The sequence below is a fragment of the Haliaeetus leucocephalus genome, unplaced genomic scaffold, assembly GCF_000737465.1.
Source record: "Haliaeetus leucocephalus isolate CR32 unplaced genomic scaffold, Haliaeetus_leucocephalus-4.0 Scaffold195, whole genome shotgun sequence".
Lineage (NCBI taxonomy): Eukaryota > Metazoa > Chordata > Aves > Accipitriformes > Accipitridae > Haliaeetus > Haliaeetus leucocephalus.
This window is the reverse complement of record NW_010972631.1, coordinates 3476011-3501730: the sequence shown is the minus strand read 5'-3', so window position 1 is coordinate 3501730 and position 25720 is coordinate 3476011. Positions and strand designations below refer to the sequence as shown.

The following is a 25720-nucleotide window of genomic DNA, read 5'->3' as shown; positions in this document are numbered from 1 at the left end:
AAAGCAAGTTTTCTGCAAAGTATTCACACAATACTCAGAGACACTTATTTTTATTTGGTGATTCCCATTGTGATCAAAACTTCAGTATATGGTCGTTTATTTTGGTTCGAATGGCACAGCATTCAAACTTTTAATACTCTGTCACTTAAAACTGATCTTATCTTTTTTCCTTCCTGCAGATATTTTTGCATTTATGACGGGCCATTTAAATATCCACAATTTTTTTCTAAAAAAACAAAGAATTAATATTTGGAAATACTGCTATCTCCTCCTGAACTTCACATTGCTAGACCTGTAACTTTCAATCTGTGATGTTTTGAGAAACACAAATGGTTTTCTCCTATGACCTGAAGTAGGAGCAAAAGTTCTTTGCTAGTTAAGAAACACATACAACAATGGGGTAAAAGGCCTTTTTTCTTCCTGCTTTTAAGTTACAGGTGAATAGAAATTCCTGCAATTCAGATAGAAACAAACAATTGAAACAGCCTTAAAGTCTTAAATGTCCTGAAACATAGGAAAAAACGAGCTGTATCACGAAGGGACTACTTCAAGGCAGAGTTAAGGAGGAGATGGAGATGGAAGGACAGAGAAAGTTTTCTCCTATGGTAACATCAGTGGTTAAAGCAGGGGTCTCCAAGAAATTTTACGCTTTGCTACAGCAGGGACTCAGACTAAAACATTCTAGCTTGGGAAGCAACTGCTCTGTGATAACTGATAATACCCTTCCTGAGAGCACTGGAGGGTAGTTAACCTAGAAAAGATACCACATTCATGAGCTCTTCGCTCATGTTGTGCCTCCATAAAAAAAAAAAAAAAAAAAAAAGTTGGGGAAACTTTAAATTACAAAAAAGCCTTGCCACCAACAGACAGGTGTCTAAAAGCCATGTATTACATACAGATAAGAAGACAACCCACAACAGAGAAAAGTGAGGCACAGCAGAAAAAATAAAGGAATAGTGTTTTGTTGTTGGGCCTATATGACACATTTAGGAAAGAAAAAAAAACAACATTTGAGTATTCATAAATTTTTAAAGTCCTCCCCAGGTTTTTTCTTTAAAAAAACCAAACACAACAACACTATATTACATATTAATTTTATAATATTTTATAAATTTTATATTTGTTTTAATGCATATGTATCTATATGCATGTAAAGACATTACTAACTTTCAGTTTCACATGAATTCATTTGCTTCTGATGACCTTTGTATCATTTGGTTATTTAAATAATAAGTTCATGTGAACAGCACTGGAATATTACAATTGAAAATTAGGAGCTGATTTTTTGAAGAAAGCATTCTAGCAGACGTATATATTTAGCTTAATGATTCCCAATCATCAACCACCACAGCTCAAAAAACACCCACAAAATTTCATCTGTACTACCATAAAAAAACCAAGGGACTCAGGCTTTGATAACTACGATAAAGTTTCATTGCCATGCTTTACCTGTCTAGGTCAGATGTCAGCCTTTCAAAATTCTTCAGAATACTATAAACCTGGGCATCTTGACTAACAAAGCAAGGTGGCAATAATCCATGAATATTCAACTGTTGCCTCTCCTCCAAGGTAAAAGCCATGCCCTGAAAAAAGAAAAAATAAAAAACATGTATACTTACATATGAGAGATATTCCTTTTAAGAAAATTCTGCAGCAAAGCATAGCACAGGTGAAGTCAGCATCAGAAAAGCTATTTAATATTAAACAGAATTAACAATTATGCAATGATTTTGGAAGAAGTTTTTACTGAGTCATAAAAGAACAGGCCTGTACAGTACAATGACTCCATCCCAGCACAGAATGAGTTAAGGTCTTCTGACACTGCAAGACTATTACCTGCAAAATTATTAAGTTACAGCTGAAGAAGAGAGCAGCAGTATATTCTCATTCACTCATCTCTTTGGCTATCTTCTAAACACAAAGCATGGGTAATGTTCATTTTCAGTGTAAGCATTATGCTTTTAATACCTGGAAATTTTTCAAAATCTTAGTTATGTCAGATGTTCATGTGAATTTTTAACAGAACTCTGTGGTACAATAAAGTCATCGCTATCATGTTATAGTTAAAGAGCTTGGTTCGGCACCTAGTGAAGTCAGTCAATAGAAACATGGCCATAACGAGTTCAGTACAAACTTATTTTGTTTTTCAAATTCACATTCATTTACAGTAAGGAAAATCTGTACAGACTTACTGGATTTCCTTATTGTATCCAGAAAAGACATTTAAAAGTATTTAGTATGTTCTGTGGACAGTCACAGAATGCTTAACGCTTAAATCCAGCTTGTGGATTGGCAGAGACTGCCAAAGAGCTGCTTTTTAATGAGGTCTGTCTGTCTAAAACATATTCAGAAATTACCCAAGCTATTGTAAGAAAGAAGATGCCTTTACAGCAGAAACAGGACCATGGGTTCAGCACACTAGTACCAAGCACTCTGACTGCTGAAGTTTTACTTCGCTGTGGTAACTACAGCCAGGCAGGACTGACAGACAGGATCAGACCTTTGACAGTTTTCGGGGATAAAAAGGAATGTCAGAGGAGTTTCTTCCATGTATGACATATGAATCTAGGCATTTGTTTCACACTATAGCCACTGGCTGGTGGCTCCACAGACACGTTACAGCTCTCCTTTAGCATCACGCCTGCACTGCTTCCACTCCAGAACCGGTACTGGCAGACCTGCAAGTGTCTTTAAGGTCTCTCTTAGCTTAATACCAAAAATGTCTATAATCTTGGCAATATGCTTACCATGTAGCTTAAACGTATTCAAAAGTTAATGTACTAGAGGTTAGATAGCACTTATTACCCTACCAAGAAGATATATGTGTGCATGTGTATATACACATATATAAACAAGCCATTAGACAGTTACCTAATATTCTACACCTATTGTACAACTATCTACAAAATACTTTGTTTCTTACAAAAAAATATTTGAGAAAACACCTTGGGAGACATGAAAGAAAAAAAAAAGCAATGTAATGTTTCTGCATTTACTCTCCTTTGGAAAATAAATACTACTAACATACTTTCACAACTACCTCTATAAATATACTTTTAAAATTTCTTTGTTCATGCTGCCATTAGAATTAGCTGGATCAACAAATGATGGGAAAAACTGGGTAAAGCAAGAGCACAAATACAAAAGGCATCCTTCAGTGTACATTTGCACTACTCTTGCCTTTTCAAGAGAACAAATTCACAGTCCTTTACACAATGACGTTACTGCCTTTTGCACAACATCTAGTGTGCGTCACTACAGTGTTGCGATACAACATGATTAATTCATACCAGTTAGTCTGATTACCTGGACAGCTGCCACCTTTCCTCCCCCCCCCGCCCCACCCAGAAATACTAACCTCACAGGACTTATTCTTACAGAACAAAAATATACTATAAAATCTTCCTGTCTCTTACTACTCTATATTTCTTACATAATTTTAATCTAAATAATTTTCAAGTGGCTATATCATTGTTGCTTGAAAAAAAGTACAAAAAAAAACCCCAAACCTAAGACAACCCCACCAGACTACCTGCACTAAAATGCCATTAATCTAGTTGTTACCCTTAAGTGAAATGATGACCCCCAAAAAAAAGGAAAATAAAAATTTCATAATGAACACTTTACAGAACATCAAACATTTCCAGAACATGCTTCTCCCACACATAGAAATGGAGGGAAACCAAATTTAATAAACATCAATAACTGTTTTGCTATAGTTTTGCATGCACGCAAGATTTCAAAGTCTTTGAAAAGCATACACAAACCCTGTTTTTGCTTGTCCCTACATGAATTTTCTGTGGCCAGATATGTCAGGAGTGTCTTCAGCTGCTATCACATTCTGAAAGACCATGGAAGAAGGGAGAATCAATGCTCCTCATGAGTTTATTCAAAGTCGATTTCTCTTATCTCCAGTAGACTGGTTTTGGCTTTAAAAAAAAAAACCACATAAAAGCTGCGCATAGGTGCTCACATGCACACACACTTCAGCATCAGTTCCAAATGGTTGGACTTTAGGGAGCTGCATAGTTTTACTGGATCTCTCAGTGCTGATAATAAAGTGGCAATCCAATTATTCTCTGCATCTCTCCTTTCCCCTGTTTCTATTAGTCAAATTTTCTGAAAGAAAAAAAGATCAAAAAGTCTGTGTTTTCCTTCACTTTAGGAATAAGATATGGACTTTAATCACTATGATAGGGTTTCCCCTCTTATTGGAAAATATATTTTATTTTAAAACAGACACATGAAAAGTTGATACATCTTGCCAAGTGCCTTTTTAAAAAAATACTTTGTCTTGGAATAGTGTATTTTCCACATATTGCTAAAGGTCCTACAGTAAGTGCTAATTTCTTTTGGGCATTAGTACAGGACCCATTTACACCTCCTATGCTATATATGGTTTTTAAATTCTTTACTTGCATACTCTTCTTTGGCACAGATATAATGAATTTTTCAAATTTCTAAGATGGAATGTTAGTTCCTTTTTTCCCCTCAGACACCGTATATGCTCAAAAGAAAAGAATTATCATTAAAACAATTTGCCTGATGATTTAATAAGGCCATTTTATGCAATAAATGTATGCTATTTCACCTGCTTATAATAGGAAGAGCTTAACTACATAAGTTTTGTGGTTTATCTCCAAATTTCTTGCACTAGCTTCTCAGATTTTCTTTTCTACATCAGAAATCTTATTTTTTCCTGGTTGAAGTGTTGTTTCCCAGCCATCCAGCAGAGAGGGCTCTAGGTCCAGATTGGTGTACACACTCCTTTCTCTTCCTGAGAGCTGCATTTTGTGCACACCTGGGTGGGACAGACTTTCATCATCTAAAGTGCACTCCAACTATGATAAAAGATATGGACATTTTTATTTTGCATTCTGTATTACAAATAAATTGTTCAAGAAGAACAACATGTGACAATCTAAAAGCAGCACAAGAGCAAGAGACTGCAACCATAAGTATTAACCTTTGCCTAATTTTTTTTTTCACTTATTCACTGCTTTATGCATTCAAAAGATAACATATACATCACAGAGATGCAAAGTATAGCTGTTATTAAGCCTCCCAGCTCAGAGTTTGTAGTTCTTTGAGGGTTGGGTTTCATATGCTTCTTTATATGCTCTGGTTTTGGTAAAACTAAGTTGTTCTTCAGCCACCTCATTATCTTTCTTTCTCACAAACCTTCTGGCAGAACTGTTGGGTTGGGGTTTTTTATTGCTCCTTTGACACAAATGCCCTCTCGTATTCTCAGTTGTACAGAAAGCTCTCTGAGTCTGGCTTTTTGGTTTTCATTTTCAAGAAGTTCAACTCATTCAAAGACATTTGATTTTGAATTTGTCTGTCCATTTGTAATGTTGTGAAGTTTTGTAATTGTAGCAGTGATTTCTATTACTGCACATTGCTCAGTATTCTTTCATTATTTAATCTCTATCAGTTTATCAGCCCGGCTCTAACTATACATCCCCTGCCCATCTTCTCTCTTTTCCCCCCCAAACCCCTCAACTACAAGGTTGTTTTAGTGGAGTTACATATACAACAATTCTCTTGTTCAGCTGCAGTACTGAAAAGCCATAAAACGGAATAAACAGCACAACATCATCTTGCATCAGATAGCTTTTTGCACTGGCTTTTGACTGAATTCTCAAGCAGTGCTGGAGAAGACAGAGCACATTCAAAATATTTCAAAAGCTGTCTCAGCCTCTGTTCACAGTCAGCAGAGACAAGTCTTACCTCTTAATAATACAAATCAGATTGCATTAACACAGTTTTTGTTCAGACAGCATATGTGAAGCTCATCCAATTGCTAAGTTTATATAAACTTCTCAAGGAAAAGAGAGTGCACTAAAGTAATGTGTGTATCCTGTCTATGTGCTCGTGAGATTCAGCTTCACTAAAGGATAGCCAGAACATCTCCAAACAGTATTCATTGTAGCAATCCTCCTTCAATTTCTTTCAGGACCTAGACCTCTTTTGTTCTAGTAGGCCAAAATTTCCATTCTTAGAAACGCCTACTCTTTTAGAAAAAAGCTTATTTCATTCTGTTGGCCTCACTGCAGGTATGCCATAAATATTATCTTGAGAGCATGCAGAAGGAGCCTGGCTTAGAAGAGGAAACTATGTCCACATGCAAGGTTCTCTGACTCAGTGACTCTTTCCTTAGGCTCCGGTTGGAGACGATCAAGGCACATAAGACTTTGTGTCATCCCTGGGACTCAGGAGACAACCACCAACACCAACATCCAAACTCAAGTACCCTCATGTATATTTGAGCTGACTGGATCTGGAAGGGGGGAAGGAAGAAATTAAGAGGAAGGTAAAAAGATGTAGCAAGGAAGTATATCTAGGAGTCCTATCTATTCTACAAGAAAGAAGTCTCTGGATTGCTGATCTAAGACACTACTAGAGAAAAATCACAGTCTCTAAAGTATTTTGGGGACAACAGACAAGTAGGTTCACCATTGTCTCAGAGTCCATCAAAAAGTAAATACCTCTCCACTGAAAAACTCATTCTGTACATCTAAATCATAAAAGTGCAGTGAACCAATTTCAGTGATACTGTGAACAAACCACCCAGACCTGAGGGACTCAGATACGCACAACATTGGCTACCACGGCTGGAAGGAGGACGGCTGGCTCTACACCACCTCTTGCAGCCTCCCTCCGCAGCGGTTGGTAACCCTGAGCAAAGTAAAAGAGGCTGGGGAGTGCTCTGCCAGACAAAGCTCTGAGAAAATCCCACAGCTGCCTGAAACACAAGTCTGCTCAAGATCTGAATCAATTCTTTGAACAAATGGACTTGCAGAACCCTGCAATTCCATATTCCTAAAAAAAAAACAACAAAAAAACCCAAAGGAAACACAAACAAGACAAATGCTTTTTGGCTGAAAGACTGAAAACCTCCAGTTACTGGTGAAGAGTTTTTTCCCCAAAATGTCCCAAATGAAAAATCAGTGTCATCACTACAAGTTGCCAGTCACACATCATCCCATACTGCTCACACCACTTTATGCACAAGATCGTCTCCAGGAGAAATTCAGCTGCAGAACTAGATGCAGTCCTTATGAAAACATGATCTTTGGTATGTGTAACTGTTTGCAAGCAACTCTTTTGCAGGTCAAACTTTTGCCTTCAGTAATTTTGGCTTCTCATACTGCTCTAGTACTGTTAAGGGGGAATACAAGTCAAAATTGATAAAACAATTTTCTTTTGCTGTGTTTTATGTAAAACTTAGGCTGAGGAAGCAACAAAACGTATGTATAGTCCTGCTAGGTATGAGCTACATGAAAATGGTTTCAGGCACCTAAAATATCATAAGACCCTTTAAGAGAAGAATATTTAAAAAAAAACAAACAAACAAAAAAAAAAAAACAAAAACACAACCCTGCAAAATTTTAATGTTCAAGAAAATTTTTTATAAAATCTCTATAAAAATATGGCACACATGAATTTTCAAATAATTTAAGCTACATTTAAGAGTTTAATGATCTGCAAATCCCTTTGAGATATATTATTTGTAGTTTTAAAAAATCACCTTACAAACAGACAAAAATAGAATTTTACATGCATTTCCCCTCCATTTTGCATTTTTATTATCTGAATATGACTTCAGAGAAACCAGATAAATACTCTAAATACTCCATGTCCAACACTCATTTCAAGGCACAAAACCTCAGGAAATAGTTAGAATAACTGATCTGAGCACACGCTGTGTAATAAACTCATTCTGCTGAAAACAAATGTGGTTCATGGCAAGGCATTGGGGTTGGAGCACTACATATGGCTGAAGATGTTAGTGCTAGTTTCTCTACCCATTCTTGTCATGACTGCCAAAAAATATTACAAGCACAGGCAACTAATGCAGCTATTTAGATGAACATCTCTTCTGCAACCAGCACTTTAGGCCAGACTGGTCACACAAAGTACCCCTGTAGGTAAGGAGAGGGAGTAATTTTTTTAATGGTGCAAATTCACACACCATTTTCTGTCATCAGGTGTCTTCTTTTGGACCTGATTAAAAATAGCCCCACAAACTGTCAATTTACATTAACTTAGAGCTCCACGTTTCTTCTTAGGAATGATTTGTTGTAAAAACTATATGCAAAAGAAGGGCTTGAATAGCAGAATCCAGTTCTCATTTAAAAAAATTGGGGTTATTAAAATTTTAGAGGAAAAAAAAATCCTTTTAAATGGTACTCATGAAGACAAGGGAGAGAGATGACAATTACAATTACAGTTTGACGATGTGTAGCACTGAGTTAAGAAATGAAAACTGAACATAAAAATACAAACTTTCTGTTGCAACCCTCCGGCAACCCACACAGAAAAAAGTTTAATGAAGTTTCCGAATCAAAGAAGATTGGTAACCATTTGTAATGCAAGGTATTACTAGACTGCACGTAGAAAAGTCACTGGTGAGACAGAACGGCCAACTTTCAAAAAAGTACAGTTATTTTCCTCCAAAACTATCCTCAGATCCCCATTTAGGCATTTAGTGAGGCACATTGGTTAGACCTGGATTATGCATTTTGGATTAAGGTTTAAAAATCAGTATACAAACTGGTGATTAACAATCCATTAGCTTCTTTGGCAGAGGAACTGTGGTTTTGTTGCCTTTATACAGTACCTTGGCCTACAAGCTGAGATCCCTAAACCAGCAGTGAATCCTGCTACTAAAGGCACGCACTGGAGTCCGAAAAGCCAGCCACATACAGGTAACTACCCTGGCCGGAACAAGGAAGGAGAAAGCCAGAAAAGAAGGACCAGTGAAGTGTAAACAGCAGAACCCAGTTTAGATAAAGCACTTGTGCTCCTTTTGATAAGCCTCTGTGCACAGGCATGCATCAGGACTTTTGAGACTGCAAGGCATGATGAAGGTAAATGGAAAAAAATATACCATAGTTGCTGGGCACAGCACTGACCATACAAGAAAAGAAGGAACCGTCCTAGTTTCAGCTATAAAATGCCAAAAGGCACAGGTTTTGTTTTATACATTTTTTTAAACACAGCTTTTTAACAGGTATTTAAGTGGACCAACTATATCCTGACATTTGGCATTTAAAATTTCAAAGTTGTTTTTCTAGAGTCATGATAGATCTGCTGCAGCATGTTGAACACACAGGGTTTTTTATAGTTTTCAGCAAAGCCGAGAGACCCGAAGTATATTCACAGCCCAATTCTAAGTCCATACGATTTTCAAAAGCAAAATTAAAAATCAAGTCAACAGGGGAAACTGAAACAAAAGTCAAAACCAGCTTCCAACAAGTAAAGCACAAACAAATACAGTAGCTAATAAACACACCCAGGGACTTATGACTCAAAACAAATGCAGATAGCCAGAAAGAGATCAGACTTCCCTTGGCAAATTCATCATGGGAACGTGTGGGCAACTTGGCAGCCTTGCAGTGAGCTGATATGGTAATTGCACACAAGCATGATTCAGACCAGCACATTAGAAATGAGACATCACAGGATTCTTATTTTAGCAATCTTCCTTTAACCCACCGTAGACAATTATCTGAAAGTAAGCAAGCAAGCCTATTTTAAGAAACTTTTGTATATATTTGTTTCATTATACATATACACAGTAAAATCTTTCTGCATTGCATAATCTCTCCTCACCTTAAGTTTGTGAAGGCTGTATTACACAAACAATAGACAATAGCAAGCTGAACAGAAAAATAAGTCACCAAGATAATAACATACAAAAATATATTGCATGTGGTGGTATAATGTAGGATGGGACTGAGTCTAGTTAGACACTAAATTTAGGTGTTCATATGCAATCTAGTTACCTATTCTCCCATGATAATAATAGGATATATAGTATTGATTAAAATAAAAAGCCTAAAGAAAGATCCAGCTCACCCTAGAATAGATACCTTGCAGTCAGTAATCCAAATTGCTCCAATGACTATATTGACTATAGACCAAATTCAGATTTGCACACATAAACACCTACTGTCAACTGGGAGCCTCAAAGGTATTGGAGAAATGAACATGGCATTGCTCATTATGGCAATGATATCAAGTATAAATCGACTGCATAGAAGACTTGCACAGCAACAGATGAAAGCCAGGCACAATACTCCTCTGTATCTCAAGGGGCACTAGTTGCCTGTATGTGGGCTGCTATGTCAAGCCTCGATCGTCCTTTTGACTCCTCAATCCAAGTGTCCCATTAAAAATCATCTTACCCTGAATCCTTCATATTGTTACAGGAATTTTCAATCTCAAAGCAACCACAAAATTGCTAGAGCTGCATTTTTATGCTTTCAGTCAGAGCTGGTTGTCTTAAAAGCAGATTTCATGTAATTTTAAAGCCATAAAATCATTTACAAAGTGCAACATGTAAGGGGACAGAAACATGCAGCACTCCAACTCCCAAACTCACAGACCTGTATGTCTTACAGCACCTGCAGCTCAAATGATTAAGATGCTCATGGAGAGTTGTGTTAGAGAAGATCTGCAGAGATGCCTAGCCTCTCACTTTTCATGTGATAATAAAAATTCTGCAGTTTAGCAGGCATGAGCTTGTGTGTGCTCCATAGGTCCCCAGGTCCGTGGATGGAGAAGTAGTTTCCAGGACACAGGAGGTGACACTGTGCCCGCCAAGAGGCAGCGTGTGAAGTCTCCCAAGATCTGCAGAGCTCCAGAGACTGGTCGTGCTGCTGACTCCATGAGAACTGATAAACTCATCACACCAGAGTCACCAGCTCTGCGCGAGGTCCCCAGCACACACTTCCCTCAAGTTGCACAGCTCGGACAACATTCAGAAAGGCCGTGGCTGCTGCCTGCAGACAAGGACTGCAGAGGGATACCTGATGAAACAAGGGGCCCTGAGGGACTTTCGGAACACCCAGCTCGAAGGTGCATCAGTACAAGCCTCTGCTTTGCACCAAGGGGGAGGCTGATCTCCCCGCTGCTCCCACCTGGGAGCTACAACGAACACGTGTGCATGAGCAAACTGCGAGCTGGCTCAGTGGGTATAGTTATCTGCTATGAACAGCAACAGCTTGATTCTGTTAGTAATAACAGCTACATCAATAAGAGACTTACAAATACTGGTTGTGATCTGTGTCTCCCCTGACTCGATCCCCTAGCAGGGACATCACACCAGTGTAGAGACCTGTCTCAGCTCTCTCGGTTGCTGCTAGCAGACAAGACCAAACAGCAGCATGAAACACAGCTTAAGATGTAGAGCCAAAGAAGCTGAACAAATATTGAGGGGTTTTTTTGCCCCTGGCTATTTCTGAGACATTTTTATTAGTGTAAAACTCCCTTGGGATGTATTGACCCTCAAAGATGCCTAATTAGGAAAGCTCTGGCTATGGGAACCATTCTGGAAAGAGACAACAGCAGTTTACAACATCACTTTCAAACTTGTTGAGCGTGTTCTTATGACAGGCATCAATTTTCAACATAGCCTATCTATTCTATAGGTTAAAAACACTGGTTGTAGGCCACTTTAGAGGTCTAATCCCCTGGATGAATCATGGTAACAAAATTAACCCTGTTAATTACTGCCTTTGCCAATATTGTTTGCATTCCACAGATGTATCAATGTGCAGTTGCATGTTTAGATATATAATTTACAGGCACAGGAATTAAAAATTTAATGCATGATAGTGATTTTTGAAAAATAAAGATGTCACTAAGTTTTGCTAGACCATATCTGAAATTCTACTTAAGAAATTAATTCACTTGTATAGTAGATGCTGTGAGTCAGTACTGGTATAACTTTAATCAAGGATGCCTGCGATGCTTTCAGTGGAATAACTAACATGGAACCTCTATTTATGAAGGGAATTTAGATAAGCATAATATCAGCTGATGCGAAATATATTGCTAGCCAGAATGATTCCAAATAAAATGCCAAATAAAAGCTCTCTAATTGTAATAATTTTACAAATAAAGTACAGTCTCCAAGTACGCAGTCTCCAGTATGCAATATTTACATTTGCAAAATCAGATATTATTTGAGTCAGTCACGATTTCCATGTAGGTAGAAGAGGAATTTCTGCGACTGCCAAAAATTCCATCTGTCTAAAATAAGTACTTAACCAAATACAGGTTAGTAAGCCCTGAAATCCTGAGGGGATGTGATAAACCTGATATGCTTAACAGATTTTATTGTTGCCTTTCAGACTAAACAGATTACCAACTTCTGTATTCTGGGCTTCTGATAGGACTAAGCAACCGATTTCTCTTCCCTAGAATGATAAATAATTAACACAAATAAATATTTTAAATACTATAACACAGAGTTGCTTAGAGGAAGGCTGAAGCCAATCTCAATACTATGGTCTTTGCTTCTAGTACTACAATGGTATAAATGAAATCTAAAGAAACAGCCTAAAATAATGCAACACAAAAGGATGCAAGCAGAAAGAAATGGCAGAAGGCATGTTTCTGCAGAACTACTGCAATGAAGGTGCAGACCTGATTTTTTTTTTGTGGGCAATTTAAAAAAAAAAAGCTTTCCACACTGATTAGCTTATCTTAAAATTGTATTTTTAAGCATCTTCCTAATTACAGCAACTCAAAAAGAAGTGAATCTTTCTGCTGATGAGCAAGCTACTAAGTGCCTACTTGGCTTGCAGTTGCTGACAGACATCATGTTCTCCTTCCCTTCCAGTTTCTCCGTGGGTAGGTGCTGTTCCTTGACCCACAGCTGCTCCTACCTGCATGGTCCTCAAGCTGAAAGATGACTGCATTGGAACAGCTCCTTCCACACCTGCGACAGTACCAGCATCATCAGCTTGGGAGGATTCTCCCGATTGCATCGATGTGGTGACAGGGACTGGCCAGCCTGATGAACTGCAAAGATCTGACCTGAGAGCCGAGGGCACTGAAACATGCTGACACCAGTCACACAGATTATCAGATTACTGGTGGGTAGCATACTGTTTCACTGTGTCTAAAAGTTACATGCCTACTCGAAATTAGTCCTCTGGGCACCCTCCACAGACCATGAAGAAAGACTGAGTGGGACTCTAGGAGGTAGCCCTTTCTCTTTTTTGGACTATAAAGTAATGTAAACAACTACTTCAGACTAAATGCACGAGATGAATACCTTCCATTGTCATAGGTAACCCAGGATTTCTATTACCACAGCCTATCACCTGTAACTCTGTTGGTCACACGCAGTCATAGCATGTATTGCATACCTATCCATCATTTCCCATTCTGCAGATCGCAACCTACTTTTCCTTTTATCATCTCAGTCTAAGAGCTGGCAATACATGTATACGTGAAAACAGCAAAGCCTATCCAAACCCTTTGTTTGGGGAGCTTGCCTCATCCAACCTTGGTATTTGTTCTCAGAATTCAGCAGTACATTAAAACCAAACTAAAGCAACATGCAAAATTTACACTCCGAATGCACCTGATCTATGACATTCTGAAATGTCTTGATCTGTAAACTGAACCCCAGCCTACATTATTTCTAGTCAACAACAGACCAAGACTCAACTAAGAACCTTCCCAACATATCCAGCCCCAAATTCCTACTTATAGCAAAGTAGTCAGCTTTTCTTTAAACTGATTTATTCATGCAACAAAAATACTGTGTAGTGCCAATGCACATTTTACTTTTTTTATCCAAATATACATTTTGTAATCAAGATTTCTATAAAGTCTCATCAAACTGGTACCCAGCCTCTTAACGTAAGATCTGTTTTCTATATAACCCAGATGACTTATTTTACTAATACCAGTACTGAATTGGACTGAACTGGGTGCAACACCGATGTTTTCTTGCTGGAACTTCCCTCATGTGAAACATGCCTCCTGGACATATCCAGCCTATACAACTCACTAGCAGAAAGTGCTGGCTCCAGTGACAGGCATGTGGAAAGCTAACATCAAATACCAAAACCTAAAAAAACCGTATGTACAACTGATTTCTGGTGTAAGCGTCAGCACAATATCACCCTAAAAAAGCAAATAAATTGTAAGCAAGCAGTGCAGCCTTGCAGACTAGGAACAAGAAAGAATAGCTCTTGAGTAACCAAAGTACCCTAATCTCGAAAAGAACCATCCACAGACAGATGCACTTCCCTTACTGACAATGTGTACTTATCAGTATTGGGAAATGTACAGGGCTATCAAGAACATTGCAGTTTCTACCCCCCAAAAAAATAAAAGTGCATATGCAGAGTTGCAGACCTTTCCTTGAAACTGTAATCACCAATATTTTGCTTCCCCATTCAGTGTCCCCAGAATTTGTTGATGCTGCCTGCTGTTCTGAAAAGCAACTTTTTCCTCCCTCCTTCTCAGGCCTCCCCAGCTGAAAACAGATTTGTATTTAACTGTGAAAAGAGAAACAAAACTTGTTGTAATTAAGACATACAGAAATGAGAGACAAGCATATGATGATACACTGAATAATCTTAGAAAGAATGTAAGAGATTAAATATACAGTATGCAGCTGTAGTAGCAAACCACTCTACTATTACAGTTGACTTACACTACCCTGACATCCTAAGTCCAAGCAACCAGCCAGGGCTTGCAACCTGCAGAACAAACTCTGGGCTTACAATCTAACCAGCTATTTTTGGATCAGCTTTGTGCAGCCATTAATTTCTGTCTTCTTAAAGGTAGTATCACATAACCAATAACTGCAAACAATAAATTGCACTGCTTTCTTCATTAAATAAGTAGAAATGTTAAATGACTCAATTGGCAAAATATAGAATTAATAAAAGATATGGTAAAAGATTATATTACTAGGTCATTATACTTTACTATCTGATAAACTATGCTACACAGACTTATATTACCTAAATTATCTTTTAATTTCCATGGCCTCAACCCTTATTTTCCAGACTACATCAGATGGCTATTCAAGAATGTAGAAAAGAAATCTATGTGGATATTAATTACGAATGTTTTTATGATGTTTAATGCAAGAAAACCCTACACTGTAAACCTTTGCCAAATACTGAATCCTTGAGAGCTTTATAAAATTTTGGGGGCTATCCTACCACTCTTTTTCCTTTACTAAGTGGAACATAGTATAAGTATAAAAGCAGATGGCTATTGTAGTCAAGAACTCAAATATTAAGAAAAAAACCATATTTTCAGATAATGGACCATTCCTAACACCTCAGAAAAGGTGCATCATCAAGGGCCTCACAGGATTCTGACCATGCAAAAATCAAACCATTCACAAATGAAACAATCCTGTTTTGAAGCATGAAATTCTTTCTAGTGAAAGAACGTTCATATATTCGATAGTATTCTTTACACACATCATCTGTCAGTTTTGCTAAGTACATAGCAATGAAGCACTTGTTTCATGTCAGGGTCTGTTTCTCCATTTTGAGTTCTTAAACACTCAGAGGAGCCATCAGTAGCCACTCTCATTACTAGAAACACAGGCAAAGATTATCACAGCATCAGAAATAGCAGCCAAGGGATAGAAGAGTGCACATAACTTTGTCATACACTTAATATTTATACATCTTCCTGTAAATTATAAGCTTATCTGAACTTTGCTACAGAGACTAAATATTGATTTTGGTTTGTTCTATCCATTTAGTTAAGATGTGAGGAAAAACATCAAGGACTGGATTGACTAAAAAGGCAAACTCTTAAAACATAAATTCAACAGGAAAAATAAGATACAGTGAGCCCAAAATCTTAGTGTGAGTTCGATTTTGTTATCTAAAACTATCATTTAACCAGTTATAGAGAGAAAGCAAAGTTATGCAACAGCCTTCCAGAGTATGGAAAAAGTTAGGTGATTGAAGGAAGATTTCTACTGATGATAGAATAATTCCATTTAAAACTGCTGCACCTGATAGATTCATACAGCTCTGCTTTTGCCAAAATACAACCTGTATGTCAATTGTATCTGCTTAGAATCTGAATAGGAAAGATCAGATTGAAATAAATCATGGAAAAAGCTGTGATAAAATAGGGTATATCACTTTTCTTTTTATTTGACTGCACTCCAAAAGAGCTAGACTCATCAAAGCAAATACTACATTAAAGAAAAGTGAACATTATGGAAATAAAATCTGAATGGTATTTAAGGAAACCAGCCAATATAAAAACATCTGAATTTGCCATCAGGCACTCAAGAGTTCTACCTGAAAGACAGAAAATCCGTGAAGGTGAAAAAATGCCAAGAATCCCCTTCTAGCAGACCTGATTCTTTTCAAGTTGTTACTGTTTTCAAAGCGAACCAGGGATTTACTCGCCTTATATCCATCTGTGCCACTCATAGAAGCTCAAGCCTAAACCAACATGAAAACAAAAACAAAACAGAAAAAAATTATCTTAAGAAAACCATTTTCTATGCTGACATTGAAAAACATATCCTGGCATTAAACACAAGCATAGCTGATTGAACCTGAAGGAAATGTCGCCCCTCTGTTCCCAGCTTTCACATCTTCTAGTATCTAGTTATGCAGCCCCATTAAAAGCTTTTTCTAGCTACATAACTGCCACTTTTCCTGACAGAAACTATCATGCCAGATCCATTACTTTTTGTACAAAATGAGAACAAATATCTTGTTTAAACCTGTTGAATCTGGAGGGGGCATTAACCACAGTCCTCAATGTAAGGTTGTTCTGGACACACTGAGCTAGCAGACCCATAACACGGTGTCTATGCAAGATAGTACAGAGCAATTGATGATACAGAAGAGGAAGTACTTTGAGATAAACTGGAAAACCAAAACATTTTCAGGCTAAAAGGTAAGACACTTCCAAAAAAAACCCACCATTTATGCAATGAAGGCAAAGTATAAGAGTGTGACAGACGTAAGGAAATACTCCTAACAGGGGTTTAAGTCCTATATGGGGTCCTTAAGCTTAAGATACCTATTTGCAACATATTTTAGGCAACAGTGGGAGATCTACTCAGGCTAAGAAAGATGAAGAACCATCAATTTTCATCATTTTCATAACCAGTTAACTACAAAAAAAGTAGTCCACTTCTTGAAACATCTCAACAATCCCCAGTAATGTGAACCAGACCAGTAACACCAAAATTAAGTCCCTCTCAAGCAAAACTGAACAAAAAAATACAGTAAAGAAACCAACTCAAAGACATTTGTGTTCTATTTGTTTATTAACTTCCACATTACAAATTAGCACACTAAACTTATTTTATTAGTTCCTAAAGTTCAAATGGCGTATTCTCATTACTCATTAAAGAAGATGGAAATATGCAAAAAGGCCCACAAATAATGAGGGCTATATAAAAAAGCAATCCTCTCCACCAAAGTCCTAGCTGAAATCCATGACGCAGTGGATCCACAGGACCTGAGCAAGCATCACTTCTAGCCTTAACCTCCGTGAACACCCAAGGGAAAGCCTTCTTTGGGGAGCATTACCTTTCTGGACATTGTTATGCAAAACTTTTGGGGGTTTGGTTGTTTGACATGAAAAGTGCAGCCCCTTCTTTGCTGTTCTTCTTAACAGAAGTTTAATGCTCACAAGGTACCCAATGGTTAGAAGATCAGCTGGTGAAGAAAAGGAAAGCATAGTACAGAAGTACACTGTACTTCTAATTCATCTAGTGCACGCAACGTAGCTGAAGCCATTACTGGGGATTTTGTTTTATTAGTTTTACTCTTTCTACACATATTTGAGAATATATCTTATTTCCAATCTGGCAGTAGATAATCTTAAAACATATTTGTCACACACTATTATGGGAACTCCCACATGAGTGTGTTAAGGATCTGCACTGACTTCAAGGGCTAGAAATAGGGAGATAAGAAAACAAACAGAAACAAAAAAACCCAACAGACACATTTTCCTTTTCTGAGCGTCAAGCTTCTTCTCTGAAAGATGAAAGAATCACAATGAAAAGGCTGGAAAAAATAAACAACACACACATACTTATTTTCTCCAATCAAACAGTAAAACAAATTGAACCAAAAGTGTTTCAAAGAGCACAAATACCTGCTTTTTAGCTTCAGTCACCCAAACTCCCTTTTGGGGGTTTTATACAGCTTATGGTAGAAACTTTAAATGGAAGTGTGGACCACATTCACGGTAGTTGTCTGTACCTTGACTACCTATACTGTAGTAACACCGCCAGACACTATTCAGACCATTTCACATGAAGGCATAGGAGCCTTCAGATGTTCACAATCACTCCTGACGACCGGAGGTACCCGGAGCTTGATGGCAATCTAATAATCTTTTGTTATTTCACCATTGGCCCTGACTGTTTTGCCAAATGTTTCCACTGCTTGCTGCATGAAGAGGGAGTGGCAATCTTTCAAACCAGCATGGTTGGTTTTGAGAGGGACTAGTCTGGCTCTCCTTCTCCAAAAGGGCTGGTCTCAAAAGTAGGTTCTGGTGTCGTACAGAAGCATCAGTTTTAAGCCTCTCAGCATAGCAAAGCAAACCTTGAAAGGAACAGATTTCTCTCATCAGTACTGGCACTGAAAATAAGACCATATGTCTAAGCTATAATATGCAAAATTTTCCAGCAACAGCTTATTTTTCTAGTAGGACATGTGATTTACACAGATTGAACTTTAGGATCCATTTAAAAGATTCATGAGAAAAACTGGTTTCCTTATAGTAAAAAAACCCACTTCTCACTGCTCACAGGAAGCAAGCTTTAATACTGCAAAGTCAGTAGCTTTCCTGGGGACACAGACCCAATTTAGTTATGTCTATCTGCCTCTCACAGCAGCCAAAAGAAGTAGCTGACTTTTTAAGAAACAAGTAAAAACAGGAAAGGCACAATAAGGAGTTGCTGGGAGCTGCTGAAAGACCCCAACAGAAAGCAGAGAAAGAGTGCAGAACTGAAATGTTGTGACTGAAAGCAAGGGCAATGGAAAAGTTAAGCCGAAGGCCCAAGCGGATAAGGAATGAAAAGCCAGCTAGGCAAGTGAAACAGTAACAGGATTTATTTTCTGTGGGTAACTGAAAGAGAGCTCAAAGGTAGGAGTCATGGGCAACACAGAGCAAGTCCAACCTGTGCATGGAAACACTAAGATCAGGGAACAGGCAAGAATGCAAATGTGAAGGCTGAAGAAACTGAGCTCAGAAGAATACAAGAATGAAAAAATAGCTGCTGCAAGTAATTGTGCCAGAAAAGCTTTGGGCTGCTGCAACCTGCTTCACACACAACACATGGACAAAGCACCTTACTTTGCTGTTTGCTCCTAATTATGCCTGGATGGAAAGCTTAAATCACACTGCAAAAGATAACATTTCCTTTCCCAAGCTGGGGTGGTGATATAGAGAACAAACTGCTAATTGCTTAATGATTGTCTCTCTGTAACTTTACATACCAAAGACTGGTGCTCGTCAAGGATTAAGCCTGTCAGAGACTGGTACTTGGGAGTGATGAGCAAGAAGGAACCATGAACAACCACAAAACTTAATTAAATGTTTGATAAATTTACGATCTTGTCGAGAAGGCTCAAGTAGAGGCCTTGCTTGAATAGATAGGGCCAGAAAAGAGAAGAACTCCTGCCTTTGTTCTCGTCCTTGTAGATAATTTAGCTTAAACTAACCATATGGTTTTTACACCACTAATGAGAACTTAGATGATAAGAGCACTAACGAGCACTGATGTATTAAAACATGTAAAAGACCATACTGCGCAGAATCACCTGAGAAGGGTCAAATAGCGGACAAGTGAGGAAGACTATGGAAGACCACCAGAGGACTCCTGAAGACCACCAGAGACCTTCAATGTGCTTGTGTAAAGGACATTTGCATATGCTAATAGTTTCCTGGAAAACTAATGAATATGTATAACATTTCTCGGAAATCTAGTGAATATGTATGTAGAACATGTATTTAACCTGCACAATTGGACCTGACAGTGTGCACGATAGGTGGAGCAATCCCCCATGCATCCAGCGCTGCCAATAAAGAATACCTACTTAATAGTTAATCAAACTATTGAGTCAATTTCTCTGAATCAGTGGGCAGCCTCAACAGCACACGGGACAGGCACTGCATTGGAGAGTGAGAGAGGGCTCTCCAGCAGCGCTGGAAAACTATAACCTGGTGAATGAGCGCTTATAGCAATTATGGACATTCACTAGTACTGGAATTAATGGCTTGGCCAAGTTACTTGTTCCCATCCAGTAATCATGATCTAAGCTCTAAGTTCACCAGTATCACCATCTCCAAACTTTTGTCACATATCCTGACAGAACAAGTATCCATGTACAACTTTCATTTTACACCTATGTTCACCCTTCCAGGCTGACCCTCCATCACAAGGAACCGAAACAACAATTTAATGACACACACCCCCTTCCACTGGGCAGCACGAAGCACATCTACTGACTCCAGGCCCGAGAGCAGCATCCCTGATTTATCAGCATGGGAAAAGCAACTACTTTCTGAAAAGGCACCGCAGAAAAAAATCTCATGTGTTGCACTATCCCACTGAAGTTCACAAGGATGAATCCTGAATCCCAGTTGGCTTTCAGAGGGAATTACAAATCTCACACTTAGAGGGGAATACGAGGGTCCCTCAAACAAAGCACGTACCCAAAACACATCATCCACTGGGAAAGCATCTCCCAGCTTGGCAAGTTTTTAAAGCTGGAATCTTTAAATTACTGTGTTGAAGCAGAACTATTTACTAGTCCTCTGCAAAATGAATGCTTTTGTTTAAGGGCTTAAACAAGTCTATTATTAGTAGTACTATAGAAAACAATAAAAAAAACCCTACTAGATACTCTAATTTCTCCCACATGTGGGAGAATGAGCTGAGCAGCATTTAGAGATTTCTAACCTTTTATATTCTAAAGTAGGACACAAGTTGTGAAAGGTACATATGCAACTCCAATAAACACAGATAATTAGAAAATTCTGGATTTGTGTGCACAGAATCTGCATTTATCCTGTTACACATATAGACATATTCTTGACTAACTAGGTAAATTCCTCCACAGACTATACAATTTGCCAAAGAAAAAACATCTTCTAGTACAACCAACAAAAGGAAAAGGCAATTTTAAAGTAAAAGCAATTAAGTCCCAAAGCTTTTGTTTGGGTTATTGCCTATGATACTATGGTATCTAATGTCTGTCATTTCTGAAGTGACAGCCAAGTTTAAGATCTGTTACCTAAAAGTAGGTCTGAAGAACCTCTTGGCTGGGCTTGCAAAGCTCTGTCCTTCTTCCCATCTTCTTTCCCAGTGGATGTTGTACTCACAACTGTGTCAAGTTTGAATGCCTCATTCTTTGCTATCAGTTACACTGTTAAGGAAATCTGCTTATTCAAAACCAAAAACCAGTCAACTCACCTCCTTCTAAGAGGAATTCTACATTATAGGAAATTCACTGCCTTTCAGAAATAAAACTTTTTTGTTTGTTTGTTTCTGATGAACATTCCACAAAAATACATAGCATTGGCAGAAGTCCACCAGTAAAATCTCAAATATTTCAGCATACTTTCTAATCCATTAAAGCAAAACTTCTATCTAGACAATTAGGTATCTTTTCACACACTTCTCTTCAGACAAATACACAACAGTACTATAAAAGTCATTGTTGTTTATTCAGTTTAAGTAGTAATGCTTATTTCTTTCTGCTCTTTGCTTTCCATAAGCTTCCCAAGCATTTGTACTGATTTTAGATGTATGGTCTGACTTTAGGTTTGTTTTTTTTTAAATAAATGGATTAGTAAACTCCATAAATAATACTGCAGGCAGCTTGGATAAAACAGAATCCAAGTAACAAAAATGACATGATTATAAAAGCCTCCTCCTCTCCCCTACCACCCCACAAACCCAACCACATGCTGGGCTCTGAAATGGCAGACCAGAAATTGATAGTATCTGCTTAGGTTAGCACTATTTGATAGATAATTATCACTGGAAAGGAAGGAGGTCTAGACTGGTTTCTATTGTTTCATTTTTCTTCTTTTTTTTTTCCTTCTAAAGAGAGGAAACCACTAAAATACATCCCAAGCTTTCTTCAAAATTGGATGCCAAAAAGCCCCCATGCCAACATTAGACAGTTTTAAGGTGCTAGAGTTCACATGCCCTACATAGTCTTGTTCTTACAGGCATATATATATTAACTGAAAAAAAACAACTTGTTTCCTCTTTTGAGAGGAGCACTCAAAAAATGTTTCAGTTGCAACTTTGTAGTTGGAATAAACTCTCACATCACTAGTTTCCTGGCAGCTTAAGTCTACAATAAAGTAAATATAAAGTTCACTTCTAAAGTGTTTGATTTAGAAAAACTTTTTGTCCTCAAGTTGATAAAATGTCCATGAGAGACATAAAACCACAGATGACAAAACTTTAAACTAGTCCTCCTATAACACTTGTAAAAACAGACAGAAATACACTATTGGGTCAGAAGATGAAAGGCAGGGCAACTGATAGGAAAAAAAGGGATTTCTGGGGTTAACTTCCTCTTGTAGCATCCAACCCTGCACATATATCTGGCACTTTGGCTATATCAAAGAGAAAAGAGAGAGGTTGTTTTTAACCAGATAATTTACAATCCTATGTTCTCCCTCATAAAACTGGCAAGTGCATGCCTAACCATCTGAACCATCCTTACCCATTTACATTAGCTTTCATAGCTCCCTAGAAGTCAGATGTCACTACTATGAAGCAATTTGAGCACAGTTTCTTAAAAAATACAGGAAAACGGTTAACTGGACATTGTTTTAAGAGAACAAAATTTTATAATCTCGTTAGCCATGAAATCCAAACCATTATTATATGCATATAGTTCTTGATAACCACAAATAAAAGAGAATCATGCAGGTTGGAAAGGACTTTGGGAGGTCCCCTGGCCCAGTCCCTGTTCGGAGCAGGTCCAGCTGGGCCAGGCTGCTCAGGGTCATCTCCAGGCGAGTACTGAGTCCCTCCAAGGATGGAGATTCCACTTCTTTCCAGGCAGCCTCCCACTGCACTTGATCATCCTCAAGGTAAAAATTTTTTTCCTCATCACTATTTTGAATTTCCCATATTCCAACTTGTCTTCCTTGCCTCTGACCCCGTCACCATGAGCCTGCATTTTCTTTACACCACCCCACTAGGTACTTGCACATAGCAGTAAGGTCCCCCAGGCCTTCTCCAGCCTGAACAAACCCAGTTCCCTCTCGCATCCCATGCTCCAGCCCTCTGACCAGCATGGTGGCCCTCCACTGGACTAGCTCCAGCATGTCCATGTCTCGTAGTGGGGAGTCCCACGGTGGATGCAGTACTCCAGAGGGGGTCTCACAAGTGCTGTGTGGAGGGGAAGAAGCATTTGCCTTGACGTGCTGGCGACACTCTTGCTAACCAGCCCGGTTTGCAGTTGGCCACCTTTGCTGGAAGGGCACGCTGGTAACTCATCTTCAATTTGTTCACCAGGTCACCCAGACCTTTTTCTACGGAGTTGCTTTCTCTCCACGTGTTTCCCAGCCTCTACTGTTGCACAGACTTATTCCATCCTAATCGCAGGGCTGCTCATCCACCTTTGTGGAACTTCACAGAGTTCCTGTCAGCCCATTCTTCCAGCATTTCTAGGTCACTCTGAAAAGCAGCCTGCCTTCTAGCATGTATAGTCCTCAGGCTTGCAGATAGTGCGGTCTGTCTCATCACATAGCTTATTAATACAGATGCTAAATTGTTCAGCCCATTATGTTTTAACCACAATATTTCATTAATTGAAACAATAATTTTGTTCTACTTCCCAGTGGAACAGAAAACTTGAATCTGTAGTGGTCTGAACTAAGTACCTCTCAACATTGCTCCTAAGTCTCCTCTCAAACAAGTAAAGGTCAGAACAAGCCATGTAATTTACTCCACTGCGATACCCAAGTTAGAATCTCACCCAGGATCACCAGCAAGTATAACAATTTTTCAGCCGGGAATGCTATGAAACTGTTGTAGCTTACATTTTCTTGCACTAGGAAATAGGTATTACCAGTTCTCCATCCAACACCAAAGTAATTTTATAGTATTTGTAATTTAATCTTTCAAAAACCAAGTTACTACACAGTCCATCCTAAAATGCTGCCTCTAAACTGTCCTCTTTTGTATTTTCGATTTTGAGTGTTCTTTTAGTTTCTCAAAATCTTTGTCATCTCCCAAACTAGTTGTTTACTCTTTATTTTATCCAATAATAAATGAGAAAAGGGATAATTTTCACTTTCTCTTTGTAGGCTTTTCTCATTTTGTTAAGACCTGTTTTCTCTCCTTATCTTCCCTGGACTTGGTCCATCCTTCCTTCAACCTCTACTCCCCTGCGGTCCTTGACAGGATTTTCTGGATCATGGGGTTTTTTTGGCTTTGGGTTTGTATTTTTTCTAAATACAGGTTTTTGGAAATTGAAAGGATCACTTTGCAGTAATTCTTCAAAAAGGGAAACAAACAAAAAAGTTACAGAAATATGTCTCTGAAGACAACAATATTTATTTTCACATTTTCATTTTAGAAAAATGAGTGAGAGGTTTTTACAAATCCTTCCTCTTCCAACTTCATCTTTTTCTGGACAGAATCTGGTAGCTAATTTGTTTCTCTGTTTAAGGGGTGAATACCCTTTGCAACAAAAGAAAGCATAATAAATATCTGCTAATGTACTAGCAGCTTTTCTGTGTTTACTTGAACCAAATTTTTTCATTTTAAGATCAATTTTTGTAGTAGAATCTACTGGTTTTCCATGGGAAACTTTTAGTTGACATTACGAAAGGCAGGAAGATTAATCTAACCTTATTTTCACTAACTAACAACCTCATTTTACCCATGGTTTAATGTGAATGACTAATGGCTGAAAGATAGTCATCTCTTTTTCTTTGGACTGTCCTAAACACAGTTAATATTGCTTCTACGTTAGATCATAGAAGTATTTATAGCACCAATATGACGTTTTTGTTTCAGCATAGCGCAGATAATTAGAGACAGACAAATATTTGTTTCTTATTATTTCTACTGTGTTTACTCATCTTACAGTATTTGGCAATTTAGAAACAAAATCTGAAGTCCAGCCTTGTCAAGAAAGACATTGCTGGAGGGATTTTTTAGGTCAATTCTCACCCCTGGAGAGTTCTTACTAAAAAAAGAAACACAAAAAAAGCCAGTGGACATTGCAGTAACATCAAAGTACACTGATTCTAAGAAGATCATCAAACCCACAAATATTCTGTTGTTAAACAGCTGGGTTTTTCACAGTTCAACAATAATTCCCTACAGTATTTGTTAATTGATTAATATATTTCTAAGGTACACTAAAGAGATGAATTGCAGATGGGATCATTTTCATCTGCATACAGAAAAGTAATTCAGAATTTTTAAAATACCCTTTTTTTTTAAACCTACAGGCGGCAAGAAGTTTCAGCACTGGCAGGGAGAGGGAGAACCCTCTCTCTCACATCGTTTCACCTTGAGCTCTGCAGATACAAAGACGGGGAGGACCTCTATGCATGCTCTTGTCCAGCATAGGACCAGTCCATGTTAAGCCAACAGAGAGGATTGCGTCAGGCTGGATCGCGTCAACGAAGTCACAAACTCTGGCCAAGTAGTTACGTGAGCAACAGCCCTGACGTACGTGCCAGCAGAAGAACGCTTTTGGAAGATCAGTTCGTGTTGCCTAAGACAGTAGCAAAGCTCCGCTGACAAGAAACTTCCTCCTGCAGGCGTACATCCCATCTCCATGAGAGGGCTCTACCCACTCGGCTGCATCAGCACAGGCTCTGCTGCAGCCCTCCACAAAATTACCGCCCATCCCCTCCCCGAGAGAGCCTTCGAGAGCATCACTGCCATAAAAAGAGGTAT

At 38.4% G+C, this 25720-nt stretch overlaps 1 protein-coding gene across 1 annotated transcript in view; it reads right to left on the bottom strand.

Annotated features, from left to right (window-relative positions):
• The window catches only part of ME1 (malic enzyme 1, NADP(+)-dependent, cytosolic), a 180651-nt gene that overhangs the window by 134226 nt on the left and 20705 nt on the right, over nucleotides 1-25720 (bottom strand). The window contains exon 2 of the mRNA XM_010565742.1: nucleotides 1450-1583. Coding sequence (XP_010564044.1) covers nucleotides 1450-1583 — 134 coding nt within the window. The remainder of the gene's footprint in view (nucleotides 1-1449; nucleotides 1584-25720) is intronic.